Genomic DNA, 22,333 nt, shown 5'->3' on the forward strand with positions numbered 1-22,333 from the left:
AGCTCAGAGGGGAATAATCCATGGTTTCCATTGTAGAGACAGTGATAGAAAAGCAAAGAAGTTTGAAGTGGACACGTTGTTTGACAGGAATGCAATACAGTTTTGCCAGCTATGGGAAGGTGTGCATGGACGGGTACAAATCAAAAACAAGGAGAGCAGCAGAGTATTGAATGATTTGAAGACATTGGGTGAGATAAGCAGGAAGACCAAGAAAGAGAAAGTTAAGAGTAGTCTAGGTGAACATGAATGAGGGCAGAGGTGGCTGAATTATGAGCAGAAAGTTGGTGAAAAGGAAGCATGTGATGAAGTAGATGAGTATTGAATGTCGCAGGAAGCTGACAGGTGATTGATATGAGGAATAAATGACCGTTGTCAAATTTCATTCAAAGATTGTTTATGGAAGTAACAAGAGAGGTACAGGGTGCCCATAGAATGAGGCCATAACCGATGGCTCCAGGCCTCACGTTATCCACCAAATCCACAACTTTGGTTTTACCTGAGTTACATTTCTTTTAACGATGTTTGATTGCATCCAGTTGGTGATGGCAGAAAGGCATATTTGAAGGCAGAGGGCAGTCTGGCTGAACTCCTCATCTAGATGATATGATAGTTTATTTATATAGCGCCTATACACAATGTTTCAAAGCACTTCAAGGTAAGAGAGGGAACAAGGGAAATTACAATGACATTCTTACAGGCCATGAACAGTAAGGATGTGAAATTAACTATCCTACTTGGCCTGACAACATTTCAGATAGTGCAAGAGCTAAGACATAGATAAGGAAGGGAGGGGGAGAGTGGGAATGAAATGGAAACAGACATGCTACTACCATACAAGGCCTGAACACATTTCTGGTAGAGCCGGAGAAAAACAAAAGGTGAGGGAGAGGGGTGCAGAAAGGGAGGGGAGGAACAAAACAAGTGACTATCGTACTATGCCTGACGACACTTCAGTGAGTGCTGGAGGGGGGAACAAGTAATGGGAGGGGGGAGGAGACAGACGAGGTTGCTTTCATACTAGGTCCAATGACAATTCTGATAGAGTAAGTTCATAGAAGAAATTAAGCGGAGGAGGGTAGGCGATAGGAAAAGGGAGAAAGAAGGAGAGTAGGAGAGAACATAGAGTAAGCAGTCAAAAAGAGTGGAGAAGCAAGAGGGGAGAGTGAATAAAATTGCAAACGTATGTAGTAACACATAATGTTGCAAGCCTGGATACAAGATGAAGATGGAAATAGCATAATTCAGGGCCACCATGAGAAAGGGTGACACTCGGTGAATCAATAAAGTCCATAAAAGTCAAATCCAGCATTGGCCACAAGGCAGTGATGGTGAAACCAGAATGTATCGGGACAGATGCCTGCAGAAGTAGGTTGGTGAGGGGGAGCAGGGTAGAAGAATCAAGCAAAACAGGCAACACCTCTGTGCAAGAAGGGGGGCACAAGGGAACATCACTGGGGGACAAGAGGGGTGGGGATGGCCTGTGGGGACAGAGGGAGTAAACACATGTCGGCAAGTGCTTACCTGCTGTCTGAGCAGGTGTTTGGGCCTGGATCCTCCTGGTCTAAACAGGTCCAAACAGAAATTGCCCTTTTCTATGACTGCCCTTCGCTTCGGACGCCCGGGCGAGAGACGCCCTTGATCTAAGAGTTAAGAACAGGAAGGAAGAGACAGGGCTAAGAAGGTGGGTGGTGCTTAGGCCAGGTGACCTAGATACACTTGCACCTGCTCCCCATCTGCAACGGAAAAGAGGCTGGTGCGCTCCTTAAGTAGGGAAAAAGAGCAGCAACCAGGAAGGCACCAGGTGGGCAGGGCCTAGGCCAGGTGACCAAGATCCACTTGCACCTGCTCCCCATCTGCAAAGAAAAAGAGGCTGCAAGGCTCCTTAAGTAGGGAAAAAGAGCGGCAACCAGGAAGGCACCAGGTGGGTGGGGTTTGCCAAGTGGGGAAAAAGAGTGGCAACCAGGAAGGCACCAGGTGGGTGGGGCATAGGCCAGGTGACCAAGATCCACTTGTACCTGCTCCCTATCTGCCATCTGATGGACAAGGAGCTTGATATCATTGACATAGGTCTAGAAGGTGAAGCTGAACAATGCTAACAAACTGGCCAAAGGTTTTACACAAATGTTAAAAAGAAGAGCAGATAGAGAAGAGAATGAGGCAACACCAGAGTGTCAAGGGTTTAAAGAGGAAAAAAAGGGGAAATGTAAACAAACTTACATCAAATGATGCAAAGGGGAAAACCAGAGAAGGGCACTGCAGCCGATGCAGCAAGAAGAACCAAATGAATGACACGGTCATCAGTATAGAAGGCAGCTGAAAGATCCTACATTGCAGGGACAATTACTGTGCCAGCGTCACTGAGCTTAGGAATGTCATCTGAGGCTGCAGTCAAGACATCATTGGTGTCATCCCAGGTGAAAGCTTGCCTAAAGGGAGTCAGCTGATTCTATATTCTCTGTATACTCTTGAAGTTGAGTAGGGACAGCTGATGCTAGAATTATTTTTACGGCATGCAAGAAATGGGAGCATAGTAAGAAGGGGCCAGGAGTCATGGGAGTTTTTTTTTTAAATGGCAGCAGGAACAGCAGTTTTGAAAGGCAGAGGAGTCAGTTCCATGGCCAAGGAGGCATTTAGAATTGGACGAAAAACTGGGCAGACCAAAATAGAGCAAACTTTCAACATTTTAACTGGCCTTGGGTCAAGGACAGAAGCAGATTTGAGTTTGGTGAGAAGAAGAAAAAGTGTATCGTGGCTAAGTGGCAGTAAGGAAAGAAAGGGTTGGGAGGGAATGGAGAAATGGTATGATTTGGGAGAGCTGGGAAGGGTAGGGGTGGAGGGAGCAATGGCAATGTCAGGAATAGTGGGAATTATGTACTAGAAGAATGTGAAGAGGGGTGCATAGGCGAGCCAAGATAAAGAGATGGCAATAGGAGAAGAGAACTCTCACCCAGCGAAGATCCCCTTCTGAGTGTTAAGAACAGCTTTGATAATCGTTGAAAAGAAGGTGCATTTTTTCAGAAAGGATGACTTTTTATAAATAAATAAACAAACAAACAAACAAACACACTTTTTAGTAAATGGTAAGTTTAGAAAAATAGGCAGCTATGCAGATGGAGTCATTGGTCTGCCACCAATGCCATTTGGTCTTGAGGAATGCGAGTTCAAGGGAGTAGACGGGGAGAACCATTGCACATAGCTGGCGGCTTCCCCTAACCCACAGATTTCCCAATCCCCACTCGTAAGAATCCTCATAGGTGATTGTGGCCATTTTAGAGCACGAGTAATAGTAGAAATAAAAGAAGGAAGGTAGAGCAATGGCAGTGAGGTTCCAATCCAGCTCACAGGGATACTGGGCGTTGCCCAGTGCCGAGTGTCTGATTCATTACTCTGCCAATGCTTTCGTTGGGAAGTTTGAACTAGAGTATATACGCTTAGACCTAGCGCAGTGGATCACATCGCAACAGGTGCCACCTTGAGGGTGGCAGTGTTAGGGAGAATTCTCATAAATGGCTGATTTCCCTTACCTAATGAGTCCCTCAGCAGCTTTGCTGGATTTCTAGGATTTATTTTTTTCACCTGGTAAGAGTGTGAGCCTTTTTTCCCACTCTTATATGTATTTTGCTGTGTATGTTTTCACTTTTGTGTGATCTTGAGCACTGGAGCCTCACCTACTCCATGGCCTCATGCTTTTATGTGTGTTACACAGCACTTTCAGTGCAGTGACACAGGGTTGTCTTTGAGACTTCCCACCGACTCCATTTTTAGGGCTGACTACCGTCCCCCAGAAAAGGGTAAAGTTGCCATTAACATTACCTTAGTCACTTTAAACCACAGATCCAGTACACCCCATTTTGCATTGAGTATTGGAAAGGGTTAACTCTTATCCCTTTTTGCCTGTGTCTCTTGGAGCATTGTTTCGCTCCTTTACATTAAGACTTGGCTGGTGGCAGTGGTATCTACCCTAACCTTTCTACCGCGATTATCTTATATAAACGTGGTATTGTTTTAGACTATTATATTAGCCTCAAACATGAACCCGCTTGACCAAATATATTTTATTTTGGCTCCAGCTGGGTTTATTCGCCATTTCTTTTTGTTAAAGTCTTTCTTGTGTTTTTCTCTGCGTGCCAAACCGGGGATGACTCCTTTGTTCACTGTCTTTTCGTGGCCTTCTGCACAGAAGCCCTCCTTAAGGCGCCTGAAAGTCTAGGTAGGCAGGATGTGATGGAGGGATCTTCGGACCACTGCCATGGGTTCCCTTGGTAGCCCAAGTTGCACTCATGTTTGATTGGCTGAGGGGACTGTCCTTGCCAGGACAGCCACCATGCTGTGTGATTGACAGCCAGGCTGTATGAATGGGGGAAAACTGCATAAAAAGCAGTTCTCTGGGATTGGAAAGGCAGAGTCGCCACTGGAACGAAAGAACCAATGAGGAACTGGCAGAAGAGGACCCCTACAATGACTGAACCGCCCGGTGAAGCCCTGCTGCAGGTCCGAATCTCCAGAATCCGACAGAGAAGATCCTCTAGGAAACTTCTTCCCTTGAGCTGGTGGGACCAACCAGTTCATTCAAACTACAAGCCAGGACCCCTCCTCTGGTCGAATTTGCTGTACAGAGCTACAGCGGCCCGGATAGTCAGGAAGGTCAGACCCTTCTTGGGTTTTAAGGAGCGCACCTTTGATTTGTTGCTTTGCTCTCCTGCTGGTTTCTTTCCTGGGTAGTGCAGGATCCTCCAGTCTTCCTACTTCTTGTCAGTCTGACAGTCGCTTCAGAAACCTTGAGCCTGCAGGAACCACCAGGAACGTCCGCCTCAGCTACAGCTGCCTCTTCGTTTTAAGGTACTGTGCAAATCTGGTTGTCCATTTCGTTCAACCGCGGTGAAAGTGTTTGAAATCTTTCTCCAATCCGAGGGTTTGTCCTTCTCTTCTCTTTGAACTAACTTTTGTATCAACCAACCTCGTCTGGAAACTGTGCCACAAACATTACCGCGAACTAGCCTGAACTGTGTGATCTTGAGAAAAACACTTTTGACCCATTGACTTTGGCCCTAAGCCTTTTCTACTTGATTCTATCTCTGTAGTTCCTCTTGTTCAATTGCCCCGAGTACTTACCTGTTGGTTTGACATAATTTCTAATAACTTTGTTTTTCCCTCCCTTTTAAATTGCTGGAATGCCATTTTTGCTCCCACTTCATTTTGTGAGCTCAACTTGTCTGGAATTTAAGGGAAGTGGTGTGGTGTATAAAGAGTGTGATTTTTAGACTGCTTATAATAGTGTACTGCTATACAACTGAAGAGTGAAATGAATGTATATTTCTTTACTTGAAAACCTTGAGTCAGTGTTTGCCTGAATCATAGTAATTGCTGTCCTTTGTGTAACTATTTGATAGTGCTCACTTACTCTTGAGATAAGTCTGGCTGCTCCACTACTGCTACCACTATAACTGTGTAGTACAGGCTTGTACCAAAGGTGAAATTTACTGTCACTTATAGTCTTAATTGTGTGTGGTGTTCCCAAATTGTACTGCATATACTTCTGCCTAACAGGCAGTGATGGCCTACTTTGCTGGACAGTAGATCTTGCAACATGTTGGATATTGCAAAAGTCTTGAGGATGGACAGTGCATTTTATGTTGTGCTCCACCTTTTGGAGATGGTGAAGTTAGTTTGCATTTAGGCATGTCAGTAATGGGGACTCTAGCCTAATGTCAGGTGATCTCACTGGATGACTACACCAATAATAGATCAAAGCTGCAAAAAAGGGTTCTAAAACACTACCTAGCATTGCTGTGCATACCACTAATTAATTGCAAAGGCACTTCATTGCACTCCTACATTATACCTCTGTCCCAATGCTATGAAACCACTTTAAGTATTGTATTTTTATTAATGATATCTAAATAGTTGCAACAAATTTATTTGATCAAATCCAGTTACAAGTCTATAGCATTTTGACCAGTTTCAAATACTTAAAGAACCTGTCCAAGGACTTTGAAACACCTCTTGGTCACAGCGTTGAACTCATTCAAACGGCCAACACATGCTTCACAAAAAGCAGGCTAACCATTCACATAAGCCTTAGGGCTTCATCACAAGCCTGGCAGTATACCGCCAGGATACCACCAGCGCAGATAGCATTAATGCTACTCTGACCCTGCGCTATTAGCGCCGGATCACGAGTAGCGGACTAACGATTATTTCCCATTCCTGGGGGTTTCACAGTGTTATTAGCGCCGGCGCAATTACAGCTGTGCTATTAGCGCCTAAAACAGGCTGAAAGCAGGATTTTTGCCTCTAGCAAAAAGCTGGAGATAAAACTCCAAACTTTCCACCTAGCTAAAAATAATAGGGCCAACCCGTAAATGTGGCGTAATAGCGTTACTGAAGAGCGCAAATGGCCTGAAACCGCCTCCAATTTCCAACTCGGTGTCAGAGCAAAAATGGATCGCGCATTTCTCAGAGTTATACCGACCACTGTCAGCTACAGTCCCTGAGTCGACAGGGCATCCTCCTGAGGCATGGATGGATCTTTCAAATCCACAAGAAATCTCCAGAGTTATCAACAAACTGAAAGTCTCCAGGGCCCCAGGCCCAGATGGGCTGACGAACTTGGATATCAAAGAACACCCGGACATTTGGTCCAAGACAATCAGCAACCTCTTTTCCATCTGCCAGTGCCGGAAACAGATCCCTACAACCTGGACCGAAGGCGTCTTGGTCCCAATTTTTAAAAAGGGAGACTCAAGTCTACCAGCAAACTACAGACCGATAGTCCTCCTGGACATAATTGGCAAAATCTTCGCCTCTCTCCTGCTGTCCCACTTCAAGGAATCGGCTAGGATCTCTCCAGCAGCAGACACCTTCCAGACAGGCTTCTTAAAGGGTGCAGGCACGTCAATCAATCTCCTAATTTTGAACATCATCAAGGCAAAGGTTAAGAACGGAGCTCCGAAAGTCTTCATGGCTATGATAGACCTCTCCCAAGCATTTGACATGGTTGACAGAGCCAAGATATGGGCCAAACTAACAGCATGGAATTGCCCAAACCGCCTCTTGGAACCTATAAAGGCCCTACATACAGCTACATCATTCCGGGTACGGCTCAGTCGTCAAGGCACCTTATCAGACAAAATCTTTACTGGACGGGGAGTGAAACAGGGATGCCCCCTTGCTCCTGCTTTATTCATAGCTTTCATCAGAGATTTCCAGGTGTCAGAGAAAACAGTGAGAAGCTTCCCCCCAAAAGTAGGAGCGAATCAAGTATCAAGGTTGTGGTATGCGGACGACTTAGTCCTTATGGACCAGACTGCAATAGGTCTTCAAAGACAGCTTTCCAATCTGGCTGAATATATGGAAAAAAATAACCTGCAAATCAACAGCGCCAAAACCAAAATCCTAACAATATCCAAAACAGTGGGAAGGAAAAAAAACTCACACAACTCCTGGTTTCTGGAGAAAGCAAAGATTGAAGAAGTGACGGAATTTAAGTACTTGGGCTTAATGCTAGATAACACCCTGAGAGACAGATCACTACAAAATGCCCTGTGGAGCAAGGCAAGAAATTTAGCAGCTCAGCTACGTGTGATCGATAAAAAGTTTGCCAAATTTTCCTGGAATGCAGCTCTTCAATTCTATAAAGCAAAGGTTGTGCCGGCACTAACTTATGGGACGGCGGCAAACTTAAACCTACCCTCTGAGCTTTGGACCCAGTTAGAAGGTTTCATCTGGAAATCAGTTCTAGGTCTGCCTAAGTCATCTCCAACACCAGCAATCCGGCGTGACCTAGGGCTACAGTCCCTTGCCTCCGTGGTGACTCAAAGCGCGTCCCAATTATATGGAAAAATCAAGGCACCAAACACCATGCCCATCTACGGAATTATCCTCTCTGAAATTCGAAAAGGGTCCTGCAAACCGCTCACTACCTGGGTCGATAAGATTAAAACTAGTCTTGAAGAAATATCATGCACTGAAGACTTTCTTATCTCATATCCAGGCCGTGTCAAAAAAAAAACTACAGCAACAAGACTGGATCAACACGCTGGAGCTAGCACAGCAATATAAGTCTCTAAAGCATCTTCCACCGACCCATAACAAACTAAAAGAACCCCTGAAATACCGCGAGAAATTCCCGGAGAAAAATTTAAGAATGATCTATCTCCGCGCGCGCCTAAACTTACTACACACTAGGGAAATTCTAGCAGCAAGATCTTCAACGCTGAATTCGGACTGCCGCTTATGCGGCGTCCCGAATTAAGTGGAAACGGTCCGCCACCTTCTCATGAACTGTCCTGCGCTATCAAATGAGAGACAAGCATTTATGACACCACTTATCAGTGACCCACTAGCCATCGACGAAGAAACCTGTTGGTCCCGTCTGATGGCAGGTGATTCAGCCAGATGGTCAAGAACTGCAGCTAAATTTCTGTCGCTGGCCCTGTCCAAAGCCAACATAGTTGCTAGTGGTCCCTAGTCAGCTACGTCTAGGAGGCTTAAGACTTTCAGGTGGGACTGTTCGGCAGACCCCATTTATGCCCGCTAGACCTGATTACTCGTCTCTTGACCCCCTAAGTGGTGTGATAATGCGTCTCTCTTTTCTAATTGAAATTTAAGCAATGCATTAAAGAGAGAAACAGAAGCAGACTTTTTTACACTTTTGTAAAAACCAATAGGTTAAAACAAATTTAAAAATAAATAAATAAAGCAATAGAACCAAAGTGTGAATAAGGTATTTCTATTTATATCTTGCACAAAACACATTCATGTCAAAACACTTACACCTTAAATTATTGCATGGAAAAATCATAAAATAAGGCAAGAGTTAAGTCATCTGATGGCCGTTGAGCACGTCTCTGTTTTTTTCTTTTTCATTTGTTTTCTTAGCTCTTGGTCTCCTATGGCTCCTGGGGCTCCCAGCAGATTCCTCCCTCTTCCCAGTGCACCCTCCCCTGAAAGGGTGAGCCTTAATTTCAGAAGGAGCTTAATTTCTCATGTATATGGCAGCCATCTTACTTTGGGAAATCTTTTGTCCACGTTCCATTCAAAGCTCACTTAGCTGTCTCATATTGATGGGAAAAGCCCCCCGGGTGTCTTTGTTGGGTACTAAGAGTGTGATTGCCCCATATAGCTAGCTATACCGGGTTCGAAACGTGTTGATGATCTGGCCTTCATTAAATCAAGCCCTGGTCTCTGCAGCGGGCTATAAGGCGAGAGTAAGTATCTTCAAATTTTATGAAAGGGAGCTGAAAAATATGTGAGTTTGCAACCATACCTTTTTTACTTTTATTGTGACTAGTGACTGTGTATGTATTCGTTCTCTTTCACCAATTTTCGATTTTTCACTTTTTTACTAATTTAAAATGTCTTTAACAGCTAAACAAAATATACCCTAACATGCATTTTACTTCCAGGAAGAACCGCTGGAAGAAGAGGGGGATGGCCATCATCCCAGCAAGGTTTCCCATTGGTTTTGGGATTCCCTTCATGGGCCAGGTTTGTCCAGAAAATATCTTCTGTTGAGTGATTCCGAATACAAATCTGGCTTGCATGCCACCGTCTAAGCTGCTTTAATTGTTGCTAGAAAGCATGAATATTGATTTTAAATAAAGGCAAGGTTAAATTACAACTACATATATTACAACTTTCTGACGATGAAACAAGAGCCCATTTCACCATGCTCATTCAGTCCGTAAACATGTTAAATCCCTTTACACGTTCTTTCCACTGAAATCGCTGTGTTCCACTCTACACATGTATTCTGAATCATATTGTTGACTTTTGTCAACACTTGGAGTTGTAGGGTAGTTTTTATGGCCATCGGGTATCACCTCTACTAGGTGATGTTTAGGTTTTACCAGTACAGGCCCTAGGTGTGCATCTTGCCCCAATCCCTCCCTTGTCACCAAATTGGCCCTCTCAATGGTCCTTTGGCTATCAGTGGAGGCAGGGTTAATAAACATGCACCCGGTCTTTCTTTCCCTAACTTAATTTAAAGGTACGTATATGCCCGTTAAATATTCATGTTCTAGGGTTTTGCTTTTTATTTAAAAATATACCTTGTAAACCTTTTTGGCTTTGCAGAACTGTTATAAAATATGTTACGGGCATGCCTACTCTGAGTTGTGTTATGCTATGTTATGCCATATTTTACTTCATCCAGTTTCATGACCTCTTGGCTTTTTTGGAACCTTCAAGGGAATTAGGTCACTTGCAGAATGTCAGGTTTGGGCACACAGCCCAGTGAAACCCAACTTGACTGTACCCGGGCGGGTTATGTTCTGGTGCTTATTAGTGAGCTAGAGGTATCAATTATGTATTTTTTAGTATGGACAGGAACACACAAAGTACTTATGAAGTTACATGAATGGTTACTGTTGTGATGTGACTTGATGGGGGTTGATGGAACCTGGAGTGCAGGGGAGGGAATGTTTACGTAACGAGGTTCTGTTGATTTCAGTTGTAAAGCTGTAATACAGTGTGGAGGCTGTGCTGGGGGTTGTTACCAGTTATCTAGATAAACCCTTTCATAATGCACTATAAGCGTCTACTTGTGCTTTATATCAATGGCGATAAGCTTATACAGATGAATACAACCCCCTTTGCCAACTACGTCCTGAGTGCAGAGCTGAGTATCAAGTCCTAGGTATTGCCACCTACCTCGGGGGAATCCCGCCTGAAGGACTGTGGGACAGCCCCTATGTGGTACCGTGAAGCAAAAGAAAGATTCCGGAAAGAAAAAGGGTGCAAGCGGAGCTCGGACTGAAGCGGAGGACGGGTTGTGCCAATGCCTGCTAAGTGCCAGAAGCCGGTAAGCACACTCGCCGGTAATCCCTCGTGCAGTTCCTGAGAAAGTTTGGAAATATTTGGGCTACTGCGTATGAGGCAAGGTAGCATCCCATAGCTGCCCAATGCGGTGCATTCAACCGAGCATCTCACGTCTGCATGAGGCCGCATTTGTGCAGAGTAAAGGACCCTGCAGCGTCACCCAGTGCGCAATGGACATCTTTGTTCTTTATGGTTGCCGTGATAACAGCATTACAGGAACACTGGAGCGCCATTGCTCGTTTAATACTGCAGAAACTCAGTGAACTGTACTCTCTGTACAGCTCATGACTTTGAAGGAAGTGTTTATACAGGACCAATTGTTCCAAACAATTCCCAATGTGTATTTTGTGAGGTAGAAAGCAGAAAAGATCCCATTGTATGTCCAGACTAGGATCCTGTAGAAGTACATAACAGTTTGTTTGTACCCGTAAGCCTTGCGCTTGTTTTAAATAGATTCCATACCTATACACTTGGTTTAGTACAGTGGGGTTTATTTTGTATCAAAAGCAGTCCGTTGACACGTTTTTCAATCCCTCAGGATCCTCAAGGATAGGGTGTGCTTGTGTACATAACAAGTCTTTGGACTGTGGTCTGCATTATTTTACGATGGGCCTGGTGGACTGATTGGTATGGTGTGGTCGGCAGCAGGTGCTGTGTCCTCGTCCGGTGCAGCTCATAAACCTGGAAACAGGTAAAAAATAATACATTTAACAGATAGATTGAAGCGCATGTGGGGACTACAATCTAGTGCCCAAACACTTTCCCATACAACTACGTAGCAGGCACCACCATCAAAAGTACAAATGACCAGGCAAGGTGTACCAGGCCCAGCAACATTCATGGCATATCCTGGCCCAATCAAAATAAAATGGTGCCAATGGAGGAATGGCTTTCTACACTATATTAAGGCTGGTTGTGGAAACTTTGTATCTACAGAAAAAAAAGTATCTCTCTTAATGCACTTCCTAGGATACAAAGGTCAACGGATTTACGACACCTTGACGCCCTTAGGTGAAACAGGAGATGGGATGCGCCTAATGAGTTTGAAGTAGCCTTATTGAAATTAGAAAAACACTTCAACCCGAAAACCTGTACTATTTTAGAATGTTACAATTGTGAAGTTCAACTTCAAGAACATGGAAAAAGTGCGGAGGAATATGTTACAGCATTATGTCATTTGGCATTATCTTTCACATTTGGAGGTAAGTTTGACGGACACATTAGAGATCAATTTATGATACATTGTAACTGAAACAAAATAAGAGAGGAACTCTGGCAGAAAGATGAAGCAACCCTAGATGAGGTCCTGGAAATTGCAAGTCGAGTTGACCATTCTTTGGTATGTGTTGCCAAATTACCAGACGGAGAAAACAAAGATGTCAAAGTTGATGTTCTATAAGTATAAGTATAAGGAGAACAGGCAGAAGAAGAAGTTTAAGTTGATCAATAAAAGTAATCTTGACAACAGAGGGGGAAAGGGCGAGCAACAGAAAGGAGATGATCAAGTGTGCTTCCATTGTGCGAGTTTGTTGCATTTTGCTGCCTTCCCTAACTGTCCTGCTCACAAGGCTGTGTGTGTGAAGTACAATAGGAGAGAGCACTTTGCAAGTTTCTTTAATAATTTAAAATTCTCTCAAAAGCAAGTACTGTATATTGCTGAAGAGAAAGTTGGTTCTTCAGAAAACGAGGAGGAACCTAGCATAGAAAACATTAGAGTGAATGTTATACAACGTCCAGAAAAGGATGAGTGTGAACATCCATATGCCGATGTGTGCATGAATGGGAGAGAGATTTCTATGATGGCTGACTCTGGGGCAAAGATATCGTTAATGCCCAAAGATGTATTTCGAGCGAGTGGTGGGAGGCGATATCAAAGAATTGCATAAACCTGATATATATCCAGGTGGATATCATGGACAAGATAGAGTTGCTAGGGTTCTTTAATGGCCAGTTTGTTTTCAAAGGAAGGAGTGCACAAGGAAAAGTATATGTACCGAAGAAGGGTGCAACATTATTGGGATGGCGTGAGCAAACGAAGTTATGGATCAGGCTAGATCTTAATTTATCTGACCAAGTTTTGCAGGTTGAAGATGGATCTGTGCCTATATGGGAGAGGTTTGATAAGGTATTTGCGAGTGGTGTAGGAAAAACGAAAGATATTAGGCATCAGATCATACTTAAAAGAGGATGTAATCCCATTGCTGCAAAATTACGATTGGTGCCGTTAATATTGAGAGATGGTGTGACGAGTGAGCTTGTGAAGTTACAGAGGCAGGATATCATTGAGAAAGCGGGAGGAGTACAATGAATTTCTCAGCTTGTGGTGGTGAAGAAGCTGACAGGAGAGTTGAGACTTTGTGTCGGTTTGAGTGAATAGAACAAGTGCGTAATAGTGGATAGACACCCACTCCCGAACAAGAATGAGATGTTGACCTTGATTTGGAAGGGGATTATATTTTCAAAACTAGACATCGCTTGTGTTTATCATCTGATTGACCTGGAAGAGGAGAGCCGAAAACTGACGGTGTTTATAACCCATGAAGGGGTTTTTCAGTTTAGAAGAATGCCATTTGGGTTTGTGTCTGCATCTTCAGTGTTTCAGAGATGATGTATCGTCCTTGTGTGTGGTGAAAATGAGAGTGAACATGATGAGATTCTAGAACGAGTGTTGTCAATTTTTGAGAAGAAGTGAGTGTCCCTGAGGAGGGAGAAATGTGTGTTGGGTTATGAGTTTTCTAGTACCCGGGCTAAAGCCCAGGGAGGAAATTGTGAATGCCATTAAGAAGGTAATGAGGCCAGAAACAAAAGGGGAACTCATGTTATTTTTGAGCATGATTGAATTCTATCAAAAAATGTGTGAAGAATTTTGCGGGTAGGGTGGTTGAAATGAGGAAACTCCTAAAGAAAAGGGAAGAGTTCATCTGGAATAGTACGAGAGTGAGTTTTGTTGCACCAAGGAGGAAATTGATTTGGCAAAGGCGTTGAAGTTTTCTACAGAAGGAGAAAGAGTCTTATCACGATGCACACCAGTGATGGTGAAGTGGGGGCGGTTCTGTCCCAGATCAGAGATGGATGGAAGGGATGATATAATTGCCCATGCTTCTCGTGTGTTAAAGGAGCCATAAAATAATTATTTGGTACTTAGGATAGAAGTGTTGTCCTGCCATTGGCCGTTTGGAAGATTCCAAAATGTCCTGTGGGCTATGGAGTTTATCATTCGAACTGACCATAAGCCCTTGATAGCCATATTTGATTCTAAAGGTCTCAGTAAGGTGTTAAGAAGGGTTGCGAGTTGCAAGTTGTGAGTTGCGAGTTACAAGTTGGTTCAAAAGGTTACAGGGCCTCATTACACGGTAGGCGGTAAGGGTTTACCGGTACCGGTATTTTACTGGTACCGGTAAACCCTTACCGCCTTATTACGAGGTCCCTTTGCGGGTTGGAGAATTTAACGCCTGCTTTTTGCAGGCGTTAAAACCCAACCCGCAAAGGGACCAGGGAGCTAATTACGGTACCGCAATTTGCGGTGCCGTAATTAGCACCTTCCCCGTTCCTATTATGCCCTATGGGGCAAAAATGGGAATGGGGAAGGGCAATGGGGGAAGGGGGAATTACCGCCCCACCAACCTTGGAATAGGGCGGTAATTCCCCTTTCCACCAAGGCGGTACCGGTATTTTACCGGCATGGACCAAGGTGCTAATAGCACCTTGGTCCACCGCCGTCCGTGTAATGAGGCCCACAGTGTCATCAATTTGACATGGAGGTGATACTAGGTTGTGATAATGTCTTGGCAGATCATCTGTCGCAACTAGGAAGATTGTGAAGGAGGGAAATGAGCTTGAGGGTATCTCTGAATTGATCTATGTTAATCATGATGGTGTCATTTCAAGAGGTTTGTTTGTTTATTTATTTGTAGTGCACACCAGACCCAAGGGTATCACGGTGCAAAAAGTAAGAATACGTTCAGCTTGGTTACATGTAAGAATAAGTACATAACAAATATACAGAATATACATATGCAGAGTTATCCAGGCACCCTAAGGTGTCAGGGCGCAGAAGGTAAGAATATGTTAAAAATTGGTTACATATGAAAATAAGTACATAATAAATATACAGAATATACAAATGCAAAGATGTACAAGCATCAGGAAAGCACAAGGAGAATGTGAAGTGTCTAAGGTACAGATATACAGTGTAGGATAATGCATGCAAATGGGCAGGTAACTCAGAGAGATGTCGAGTACAAGTTAATGTAATTAGGGAACAACATTGTTGGCGAATGTGTCACTGGACAGGAGCAGTTACTTGTCATTCTCTTTGAACCAGTTGGTAAATTTCTGTCTAAATTTGGTAAAAGTTTGGTCCACTCTCAATGGAGGTGGCAGGGAGTTCCACAATTGTGCTAACATAACTGGGAAACTGTAGCCCCCGATAGTGGAGAGTTTAAATCGTGGTACAAGGAGACAGTTGGAGTTGGCTGATCTTGTGGGTCTATTAGGCGTTTTTCTAATAATCCTTTCTGTCAAATAACAAGGTGCTTTATTGTTTAGACATTTGTGGATAAGAGATGCCGTTTTTAGGCAAATTTTCTCGTGACTGGATAACCATTATGTTGTCTCCTAGTTGCAGAGATGTGTTCTTTCCTTGTTATGATTAGTGAAGCTCTCAGGGCGTTGTTCTGGAGTACCTGTATTTTTTAATGATATATCCATTTGCGCCAATGTAGAGTATGTTACAATAGTCCAGTTTGGACAGTATGAGATCGCTGGTGAGAATTAGGCAGCTGTTGAAGGAAAGAAATTGTTTGGCAGCTCTGATTAATTTGCATGTGTATGCAGTGGAGGATGCCAGGGAGTTGACCTGTTTTGTAAATGTTAAAGTCGCATCTAAGTAGAGTTTTCACCTATTTGGCCACTTTGATGGAGTTTCCATCAATAGTAAAGTATGAATAGTCCGGGCTTAATTTGGTCAAGTGGACAGTACTACCAAGGATGATGAACTCTGTTTTATCATCGTTCAGGCAGAGTCCATGGGTGGCCATCCATGCCTGAACGATACTGTAGATTCCATACACAAAGGCCGAGACCTTTCCATACTCTCCAGTAAGTGGTAGGAGGAACTGATTATCGTCTGCATAGTTTGTGTAGGTGATACCCAGATGGTCCAGATCATCAAAAAGGGGCTTGGTGAATACATTATAAAGGGGTAGAGAGACACATGGTCCCTGGGGCACACAGCAGGTGATGGGGATAGGGTCCACTGCTGCAGAAGGGTAGAAGACCCTCATATTCCTATTGCTAAGGCAGGACTGTATCCATACTATAGCCTCCTTGGAAAAATGGGCTGCGGAGTCAAAGTGGCTACATAAGACCTTGTGGTCTACCAGGTCAAATGCAGCCGAGAGGTCGAGGAGGAGGAGTAGTGCTGGTTTTCCATTGTCTCTAAGTTTATCTATTTGGAACTTAATGTCAATTAGTGCTGTTTCTGTGTCATTTTGAGGCCGGAAGCCGGATTGGCGGGCTCCTAATAGAAGGTTAGAGGCCAGGAAGTTCTGAATTTGGATGTATGCTACCTTATCTAAGATTTTTAGAAGGAAAGGCACAGTGGTTATAGGCCTGTAATGTGTTGGTATGGTGAGGTCTAGTGTTTGCTTCTTGAGGAGAGGGAGTACCCAAGATTATTTTAGGTTACTGGGGATGGTACCTGATGCAAATGATGCGTTCATAAGTTTAGAGATAAAAGGTGCTAGGTCTCTGGCAGCGTCCTTGATTAGCTGTGCTGGGCACTGGTCGCCCTTTCAGTTGGACGGTTTGAGTGCAAATATGACCTTCTCCACCTGGATAATAGAGACTTTAGAAAAGCTGAATTTTATTGGGCACGTTCAAAGGTGTTAGTGAAGCTTTCTTTTGAGCAATCTTATTTTGAAGGTTGGAGACTTTGTTGGTTAGGGCGTGCGGAATGTCAGTGCACCACGTTTTATCTTTAGCACAATTTTCCTGTGCTAGGATAGGTGTTTCTAATTCTTTTAGTATTGTGAAAGGTTCTTTCATGCTAGAGTTAGCTTGTGAGATTCTATTGTTATAGGTCTCCTGTTTTGCCAAAAGGATGCCTTTCTTATATTGGGTTGAGATATTAATTAAGGTTTGTTTTATTTTCTGCATATGGTAGTAGTCTTCAAGCAGTTTCACATTTTCTTTAATCCCACCTTAAACTTTTTAGGTGGGGGATGAAACATGTGTTAAGGTGACTTTTAAGTTTACTCTTCCTTAGTTTAAGTGGGGCTATATCGTCAAGGGCGTTGGTCATGGTTTTGTTATATTCATCAACTAGTAGGTTCAGGTCCATATCATCGGGTAGGGAATTGAGATTAGGTAGGATGCGGGGAAGTAGTTTATGTATTGTAATATTTTTTTTGTTTCTAATTAGGGTTGGAGGGCAAGAGGTGTTGACTGGGCGATAGGCCTTTTTGTTGCCAATGTGAATGTCAGAAGATAATGGTCGGTCCAGATTTGAGGGACGATGGTAGTGATGAATCTGCAATCCAATCGAGGATTCGCCCTTTGTCGTGGGTAGGCAAGTTAATTTTCTGGGTGAAGCCAAGTTCTGTCAGAATATTGGCTACGGAGGTGGCCTGTGGATCTTTGATGTCGTTAAATCCCAGATTGAAGTCTCCCAACAATAGGGTTTCAGAGGTGTTTTTTAGGTTGTCTGACAGGATAGTGGAGATATCTTCGATGAGGGTACGAATCGGGCCAGGCGGTCTAAAGATGAGATGAATATTCAAAGTTTGGGAGTTAGCAGTGGGTATTTTAACTGATAGAAATTTGCAGGATTTTGGAGGCCATTGACAGGGATGAAGCAATACAAAATGTTTGAAGTTATGTTGAGTGTGCATGGCCGCTTAAAGATATGTTGAACCAAAGGGAGAGATATTTTTCGGAGGTACATGATAAGTTGTCTATTGTGGATGGTCTGCTGTATCAGTGGGAGCAGGTTGTTTTACCTCTGGATATTTGGGGAGGATTATTGACTTAGCACACGTGGATCATGTGGGGATAACCTGTACGAAGGCCATTCTGTGAGGTGAATACTGGTGGCTTTGGTTTTGACCGTGAGGTGGAAAGGAGATTGGATGGCTGTTTGGAATGTAGGAAGTCAGGGAAGGGAGAGGTGGCAAAATCCCAACCGTTGGTGGAAACAGATGTACTGGGTTAGGTGTGGGATGATTTAGTTATGGACATATTGGGGCCGGGGAGATGGGGAGAGGCCGAGGAAAATATATCGAGGTTGAATATAAGATTGTGACGGAAACACTTGGTGAAAGATTGGTTGTATCTTTGCAGGAGGTATTTGCAAGGGAATGATTATCAAGTAGTATTCTCACAGACAATGATCCTCAGTTTGGTAGATGTTGTTTTCCAGAGTATTTGAGAGAATGTGTGATATTCATAATAAGTCTGCGTTGTACCATCCGGAAGGTAATCATGGAAGCCATTGGGATGGCTGGTGTGTGTGGTAAGCATAGGAGAGTAGCGGTACAGTAGAGATTGTATGGTTTGCAAATGTCTTCATATGCAGAGATGCATGTGAGTCCATTTGAACTGATGAGAGGTTGCAAGGCCAATACAAAAGTGGTGCCACCTTGGTTGGAAAGAGCAAGAGAGTCAGACTGTGTGGCAGATGTTTTGAGGGAAAGGATGAAGAAAAGGAAGAAAAGGTAGATCAATAGAGAGAATGAGGAAAGAGTCAAGAGAGAGTTGGTTGTTGGTTGTTGAACGTGGTCATTGGGTGAGGATAAAGAAAGGAATGGTTAAGAAGAAAGGGGATTCTTTATATTCTGAGCCTGGCTTGGTGGAAAAAGTGTTGAAGGGTGCAATGAGAGTGAGAGGAGGACAAGTTTGGAATAAGAATAGAATTGTGAAGGTGAAGAAAATAAATGTGGTTGGAAGAATGTGATTTGAAGTGACTTGCTGGGGGATGATGGAACCTGGAATGCAGGGGAGGGTATGTTTAACTATCAATGTTCTATTGATTTCAGTTGGAAAGCTGTAACACAGTGTGGAGGCTGTGCTGGGAGTTGTTACCAGTTATCTAAATAAACCCTTTCATAAAGCACTATAAGCTTCTACTTGTGCTTTATATCAGTTACGTCTACAGAGAATTTGAGAATGGAAGATTTGTCACGGAAATGTAGACAAAAAATACTGAAACAAGCACTTTATTAAGCATTAGATCAGATATTCTGCGATCATTGAATGATTCTCCGCCACGGTTGCAGTCATTAGGAATATACAAAATTAGTAGTGCTGACACAAAATTTCAAGATGCCAGAACAATGCACCAAAAATGTGTCACTAGAAAAGATCTAAGTGACGTGATTGCACAATCTATCTATTTTGTGATAAAACTCATGAGAGAATCACTCCTAAAGCCCCCCAAAAAATCAGTCTATATCAACCAACATCTTTTTGAATGCTTGGATACTTGTTTTGAAAAATGAAATCTATTATTTTATGTATTGACCATTATCACCCTGGGCAGGGGTGCTTGCCAATCAGTGACCTGTGAACATGCAATGTATCCCTTCGTTTAAGCCCGCATTCTGAGCTTCTCTGTGGTCGTGCACCATTCACCTTGTGTCTCACTCACTCCCCCGCCTCCCCATGCAGCCTTTAGCACCCACGAGTAACCCCACATGTGGGTGATAAATGCTAGGAAATAATAAAAAAAGGAAATCTGACCTTTGTCTTATCAGCCGATGCCGCGTCTGATACAAAAGTCTGCTTTCAATGTTGATTACGCCACAATAATCAGTTACGACTCAGAATTGCTGGAGTGGGCGGAGCCTACAATGATTCCTTATTCAGGACGAACATAGATACCCTTAGCACTTAAGGGGTTACAAATACTTTCATCACACCACCACTAATAGCACATAAACATCAGGAAACTTTACAGGATTTACTGGCTACAGATAATATTGTTCAACTTATATGCAAAATATTCCATGAGCCCCAAACAAGAATGTTTCCTAGTTTAAGATGATCGTCTGAAACAACATAATAAAATAAGAATACATCTCTCTTTCTTCTCCAGGACATCATGTTCAAATTAGATCATTTACTACCTGCTTAACGGGAAGCATCGTTTATGCCTTAAAATGTCCATGCGGACAACTGAATGTGGGTCAAATTTCAAGAACACTAAAAGAGAGGATAATAGAACACAAATCGGACATACAAAACCGCAATGCTAAATCCTCAATGGCACACAATCTTTTAATCGTCAACCATGGCATTAATCAATTATGATTTTTAGCTTTAGAAACAATATTAACACATCCCCAAGGAGGACATTGTACAAGAGTTCTGAAACAAACGGACATGCAATGGAGTCACAAATTCTCAGGCATGAGCCATTTGCGACATGAGTGAACAGTCAAATGTGTTTTAGAAAGCTATCTTTAAACTACCATACAAATCATGCCAGTGTGTACTATGCCAAATTAAAGTAGCTTAGTTTAAATCCAAGGAATTACTTATTTTGAGATGTAACTTGGAGGTTTGTAGTTCATTACATGTATGAAGGGTGGAACTAGATGAGTGATGCAGTGGTTTGACTATTTCACCAACACTAAAAACGTAAGTGGATAATAATACAGTACACTGTATATAATGTTATCATATTGTAACACTTAGAAATCAAGAAACAACATATACTGCAAAGTTTCTCACGAGAATATATTAACCAGAAAGCACATTTCATTAATCTTAATGATACAGAGACTTGTAGGAAAATCAATCAGATACATTGCAAACCAAGCCTTAACTACAATTCCCAAGATTACTATCATCATATGAACAGCACATAAGACTAAGTTTTACAATTTCACAGTATGCATAATCAGTCTGCCAAATACGTTCAAACATTAGGAACCCATTCATGCAGGATAATACTGCAACTTCATCACACAGAATGTTAGGAAACATGGACCCATATATTTTGGGCCTCATTACAATTTTGGCGTCAAAGGAAAAAAGTGGTTGTAACAGAATTGCCTCTGCTTTTAATGCACTGTAAATTACAAGTAACATATTTTTTTTTTCTTCTGGTTATGAACATAACCTTTACAAAAATATAGATATATGGAGTGGGAGCCTAAACATAATAGGAGTGGGAACCCCCCAAGTGGAACTCTGGCACCATCCAAGGCACTACGGAGCAAAATAACCATGCTGGGACTTCACTATGTTTAGAGGGAGATAAGAACCCAGGAACAGGGATTCACCCCCTATACTCATGTACATAGCTCAAAGTCCCAGATGGATTATATCTGCACCTCGACAGGGATAATGGTGAAAATAAAACACATTGAATTGGGTTCCATATCTCTATCAGACCACACCCCACTACAAATGAACAACACAATGGGTGACCAAAAAGGGGTGCTGTGGAAATGGAGAATGACTAATGAAGAGATGGGCAAGATCTTCAGGAAATACTACCAAGAGCTATACATGTCCGATAGACCCACTGAAGGTAAACAGTAAGAATACTTAGCAAACCTCCCACTTCCACAGATCACCAAAGAGGAAAAGGATATGCTGGACGCTGAAATAGGGGAGGCCGAGGTTCGGAGGGCCATAAAGGGCCTACCGAAAATAAAGCACTGGGTGGGTTTCCGGCAAACTTTTATAAAAAACACCAGGACACCCTAACCCCAATCCTTATGAGACTGTACAACACATTTAAGATAAAGGGCAACAACAGGCCAACAATGAACGAAGTGAAACTAGTGGTTGTCCATAAGCAATGCAAGGATCCAACACTACCAGGGTCCTATCGACCGATAGCACTTGTCAACCTGGATACCAATATATACACAAAAATACTGGCGGGAAGGCTAACACACTTGCTGCCAAAATTAATAGATCAGGACCAATCGGGCTACATTCCATTGAGACAGACATTTGATAATACCCGCAGAATCTGTCACCTAATAGAGAAAATGGGGATAACCCGAGAACCAGCAATATTAGTGTCATTGGACGCAGAAAGAGCATTCAACAGGGTCGAATGGTCCCTTCTGTTCAAGATACTGAAACACACAGGGTTTGGGATTTTTTTTTTGCAAATGGTGAGAGCGAATTATAATTCCCCAACAATGCGTATCACTCTTAATGGGACAGTATCGGGAAAAGTAACACTGGGACGGGGCACGAAGCAAGGCTGACTATTGTCACCACTGCTGAATGCCATTTATTTGGAACCTCTATTGACTAAGATCCGTGAGACAAAAGGGCTGGTGGGAATAGAAATGGTGGCGGAAACGGAAAAGGCAACAGCATTTGCAGACAATATGCTGGTGGCCGTGTCAGATCCGGAGCACTCACTACCGATATTGATGAAAGAATTAGAGACATTTGGGCCAATATCAGGACTCAAAATAAACAGGCAGAAATCGGAAATGCTGAACCTCTCAGTGGATCAGGAGGCAGTGGACAGGCTTGCGGC

At 43.1% G+C, this 22,333-nt stretch overlaps 1 protein-coding gene across 2 annotated transcripts in view; it reads left to right on the forward strand.

Moving 5' to 3' along the window:
* LOC138468214 (xanthine dehydrogenase/oxidase-like) overlaps positions 1–22,333 on the forward strand; it is a 1,072,878-nt gene that overhangs the window by 923,345 nt on the left and 127,200 nt on the right. For both annotated transcript variants that reach the window (XM_069608673.1, XM_069608674.1), the window contains exon 27: positions 9,408–9,489. In XM_069608673.1, the coding sequence (XP_069464774.1) occupies positions 9,408–9,489 (82 nt within the window). The remainder of the gene's footprint in view (positions 1–9,407; positions 9,490–22,333) is intronic.

This window comes from Ambystoma mexicanum, chromosome 4q (genome assembly GCF_040938575.1).
Source record: "Ambystoma mexicanum isolate Mex_15411 chromosome 4q, UKY_AmexF1_1, whole genome shotgun sequence".
Taxonomy (NCBI): domain Eukaryota; kingdom Metazoa; phylum Chordata; class Amphibia; order Caudata; family Ambystomatidae; genus Ambystoma; species Ambystoma mexicanum.